The sequence below is a fragment of the Borostomias antarcticus genome (assembly GCF_949987555.1).
Source record: "Borostomias antarcticus genome assembly, chromosome: 25".
Taxonomy (NCBI): Eukaryota; Metazoa; Chordata; class Actinopteri; order Stomiiformes; family Stomiidae; genus Borostomias; species Borostomias antarcticus.
Genome location: NC_140258.1, coordinates 11,670,415 through 11,675,414, shown reverse-complemented (window position 1 = coordinate 11,675,414; position 5,000 = coordinate 11,670,415). Strand labels below are relative to the sequence as shown.

The following is a 5,000-nucleotide window of genomic DNA, read 5'->3' as shown; positions in this document are numbered from 1 at the left end:
TCCCTGGAGCAGCTGGTCTCTATCTGGAGTTGCTGGTCTCTGCCAGTCTGTTGTTCATGATGCCCAGCGCTCCCACGCCGCCGGAGAAACCGTTGTGACGCGAGCCACCGCACACCGTCTGGGGGTATCCGTTGGCCGACTCCGACAGCTGCTTCTGCATGATGGCCAGGTTCACCTTGTTGGAGGCCGTCAGGTCCTTCATGGAGATCATCTCCCCCGACAGCCTCCGTCCCTCCGTGTCGCTGTCGCACGGCCCGTCGGACCCCCGCGGTCGGTGGAACCTTCCGCGCCGCGTCCGCGAGCCGGGCCGGATGGCGTTGCGGCGTCCCAGGAAAGCGTTGGCCTTGCCGCAGTTCTGGCAACACAGACAGCTCATCCGCTCCAGCATCCAGTTCAACACCTGCTTGATGACGATGGAGATGACGTTGAACAGCGAGTAGATGCAGCACACGCCCGTCAGGATGAACAGGAAGTTGGCCAGGCGGTAGAGCGTCTGTTGTTCGTAGGCCTCGTCCTGGCTGCTCACCAGGTCGCCGAACCCAATGGTGCTGAAGGTGACGAAGCAGAAGTAGAGCGAGTCCAGGTAGGCCCAGCCCTCCACCGGCGTGTACATGGCCGAGGCGCAGCAGGAGATCAAGATGGCCGACAGCGCCAGGATCAGCATCACGTGGTAGACGGAGGGCTTCCAGCCCGGGAGGGAGTAGGCCGAGAAGTCATGGTGAATCCCCGGCGGGAGGATGCCGCTGTTGCGTATGCGACGCTCGCGCACCGACTTCATCACCACGGCCAGAAGGGTGATGATGCGCTCCAGGAACAGATTGAAGAAGAGGATGGTGGCGGCGCAGCCCAGCAGTCCGTAGAAGATGAGGAAGATCTTCCCTGCCACTGTCACCGGCGTGGTCATCCCGAAACCTGGAGGAGAGGAGAGAGAGAAAGAGAGGGTTAGAGGAAGATCAGAGTTAGGCAATTCTTCTTCTCTCTTGGAGGGGAGGAGCAGGAGGACCTGCGTCCATCTGCAGCTTGAGTGTGAAACCTCAAAGGGTTAACTTCTGCTGGAACTCTTGCTGGAAATCTTGGATTTCCAGTAAAATGAATAATATCATTACCAAGACTAATGCATTTGGCATCATTATTCAATGTGCATTTAGACTAAAAACCTTCTTCCTCTTAACACAAATCTGTGAGAAAAGGCTCATTATCTTATGGGCTCATTAACAGTAATAAACCAAACTCAAAGACTGATGGATATTTCTGGATGATTTGGCCTCTTCTCTGTCTTCTCGTGTCCTTGTTGATTAGTGTAAATGTGAGCTAAGGGAGGGGCTGTGTATGAGGAGATGTGTGTGTGTGTGTGTGTGTGTGTGTGTGTGTGAAGTGTGTATTGTGCTGTGTGTGTAATGTGTATGTCCCAGGTGTATGTAGGTAGTCAGTAGGGTACTTAATAATCCCAGAGGGGAAGTTGCACTGTTACACCGGCAAGAGATATCAACACAAAATACATCAAAAGGACATAAACGCAAAGTACTTAATGTGCAGTTATAACGACGCTCTACACAAATTCAGCGTATTGCACAGTAGGCTATAAATGTCAAAATATACTATGCAAATAGACTATAGAAATGCCAAATGTAATATACAGATGTGATTCCTAGGGATGTTGAGGTTGTGCAAACAAGGCGCTATGTGCAAGATGACAAAGAGGTGCAAGATTACAAGATACAATACCATTTTGAAGTTTCGCTCCATTGAGAGTTTGTTGTGTGTAAGAGGTTTGTTATGCTGTGTGTGTGTGTGTGTGTGTGTGAGTGAGGTGTTTTGAGTCAGACAGGAGGATCACTTTCTCTCCAGAGGAAGGTCAGAGGTCAGTGAGTACATGCTGTCATGTTGAACTAACATTCTATTGGTGGAGCTCCACCCCACAGGTGTGGTAGCCCCACCCTCAGTCCTCAGTGTGGGTGTGTCAGCATGTACTCAGTCCTCAGGTGTGGGTGGGGCAGCGCAGCATATCGATGGTTACACTGTAAAAATATTCAAATCAAATCAAACTTTATTTGTGTAGTGCATTTCATACACATAGGCAACACAATGCACTTTATAGAGAGAAACAGTGGGCCAGAAAGGTGACCTGTAAAAATTGTTCCCTGACCCCTCTCAACGAGACAACCGAGCAAGCTCCTGGAAAATGTGTGTCTATTACTTTCACAGTTCACAGGTTCACAGTAATTTAGATTTAGATCACCAAATGATTCCCGAGCGCGGCACCGCTGCTGCTCACCGCTCCCCCACCGCTGCTGCCCCTTCCAGGGGCACATTATCAGACACCCTCATACCTGCTTGGCATGCAGTTGAAAAGAGAAACATCATAGGTGAGCTTGCCAATGTGTCAAAAGTAGCCTTAACCAGTGATGGCTGGACAAGTATCACACAGGATCACTATATTAGAGTGACAGTCCACTATGTAAATGAAGGCCAACTGAGACAAGTCTGATACCCGTCCCTAGCGCACACACACACACACACACACACACACACACACACACACACACACACACACACACACACACACACACACACACACACACACACACACACACACACACACCTAGTACAAACACACAATTCACACACTGCCTTGTGCTCCAGCCAAATAATATATAATAATAATACCACTGCTCTCCACTAAGTCCTTCACTTCTATGCTCTTGTCAACAGAGAGCAGCGAGATCAGGCAGTTCAGACTGAGCCAAGCTTAATTGATTTTTCCATCGCTGTCATCTCCTATTTCTCTGAGCCTCTCCAGTCAGAGCTCTGTAACGAGCGTTCAGCTCCAGGATATAGATGGCACCCATATCCAGCCCCAGGATATAGATGGCACCCATATCCAGCGGATTCTCCCTTTATGGGACCCTGAACGGCATCTTTAAAATTGAGAATCGCTCACGTGAGCTTTTAGTTGACATCGCTTGGTCATTACGATCAACCACGATTGTTCAATAATAGGACTCTCACTCTCTGTCTCTCTCACGCTCTCTCTCTCTCTCTCTCTCTCTCTCTTTCTCTATAGTATCTACGTACAGTATCTTGCACGCTCTCACACACACGCACAGACAAGCACATGCATACACACTATTATTTACTGAATATTAAAAAATAAAAAGCAAAATGATTAGAATCTCTCTCTGCTATCCAGGTGGTCCAGCCACCATGACAGCCCAATAACACAGACCGTGGGGGAGGAGACGAGAGGAGGAGACGAGAGGAGGAGAGGGATGGTGGTGGCTGAAGAGGGAGTGGGGGGTATACCAAAATGAAGAGATCCAATGAGAACAATGCCTTGTGGATTCATCGTTAATTAATTAGCTGCGTTCTCTCTCTTCCTGACCTAGAGGGCAGCCAGATTAAATCTCCTCTTCTTCAGTCCCACGTCTCCTTGCTGCGTCTCTGATGACTCAATGACAGGAGAGGGGAGGAGGCTGGCCGCACGCCGGCTCCTGACCAATCACACACCCTGCTGGCAGGAGGCGCTAGGGACAAACAGCACGTTGATGGGTTAGAGGGGTTAGAGGGGTTAGGGGTGAGGACAGGAGAGATGAGCTGCAACAATGACTGTGCTCTACTCTTCTGCTCTACTCTGCTCTGTCCTCCTCTATTCTGCTCTGCTCTATCTCTGCTCTATCTCTGCCCTGCTCTGCTCTGCTTTATCTCTGTCCTGTTCTATCTCTGCTCTGCTCTATCTCTGCTCTATCTATGTCCTGCTCTGCTCTATCTATGCTCTATCTATGCTCTGTCCTTTATCTCTGCTCTATCTCTGCCCTGCTGTACTCGGCTCTGCTCTGCCCTGCTCTGCCTGCTGTGACCCCCGCCCCCCCCCAGACCAGGACTTCCTCAGACAAATGACCTCAAAACATAAATTAAAGAATATAACTTGTCCTTCAGTACAGCCCCTCTCCCCTATCTTACTCTACCATTCACACACGCTTTCCCCTCTCTCCCCCTCCCTCTCTCTCCCCCTCCCTCTCTCCCCTTTCCCCTCTCTCCCCCTCCCTCTCTCTCCTTTCCCCTCTCTCCCCCTCCCATTCTCCCCCTCCCTCTCTCCAGTCTCCCTCCTAGAAAGGCTAATTTACTACAGTTCTGTACTAATCCATTTCTATTAAGGCAAAGTATTTGTTAATGAATATAGTCGTCAGCTCAGTATTTAGATGATATTCAACTCTGATAACTGGCGATGGCCTGGGTTAATTACCCCCCTGAGGGCAGAGATGGAGAGAGAGTAATTATTATCAATTATGGCTGTTTGACAGCCTGCAGACTGCAGGTAGTAAATACTCTGGTTCCACACAGACCCAGAGAGAAGCAAGGCAGGACAGGACAGGACAGGACAGGACAGGACAGGACAGGACAGGACAGGACAGGACAGGACAGGACAGGACAGGACAGGACAGGACAGGACAGGACGAGACGAGGCGAGGCGAGGCGAGGCGAGGCGAGGCGAGGCGAGGCGAGGCGAGACGAGACGAGACAGGACAGGACAAGACCATATTTTTGTAGCGGAATAGCCCAGACTATGACTAGAAAATACAATATTTCAAGCTTGTGGAATTCCTCTTTGGTCCAGTGGTTAGATGTTTGGACTCAGATGCGGAAGGCTGACGGCTTATTGCCCACCTGTTACACAGGTGTGAATCTGATGACGACTCAGATGTATAGTATATAGGTCTGGGTTAGCTCAGAGTGATTCAGGGTTTAGTATACAGGTCTGGGTTAGCTCAGAGTGATGGTTTAGTGTACAGGTCTGGGTTAGCTCAGAGTGATTCATGGTTTAGTATACAGGTCTGGGTTAGCTCAGAGTGATTCATGGTTTAGTGTACAGGTCTGGGTTAGCTCAGAGTGATTCATGGTTTAGTGTACAGGTCTGGGTTAGCTCAGAGTGATTCATGGTTTAGTGTACAGGTCTGGGTTAGCTCAGAGTGATTCATGGTTTAGTGTACAGGTCTGGGTTA

General features: G+C 49.8%; 1 protein-coding gene across 1 annotated transcript in view; it reads right to left on the bottom strand.

Annotated features, from left to right (window-relative positions):
• Positions 1-19: 19 nt before the first annotated feature.
• The window catches only part of kcnk12 (potassium channel, subfamily K, member 12), a gene marked incomplete at both ends in the record, with an annotated part of 17,074 nt that continues 12,093 nt past the window's right edge, over positions 20-5,000 (bottom strand). Inside the window, one exon of the mRNA XM_084458626.1 lies at positions 20-912. Coding sequence (XP_084314752.1) covers positions 20-912 — 893 coding nt within the window. The remainder of the gene's footprint in view (positions 913-5,000) is intronic.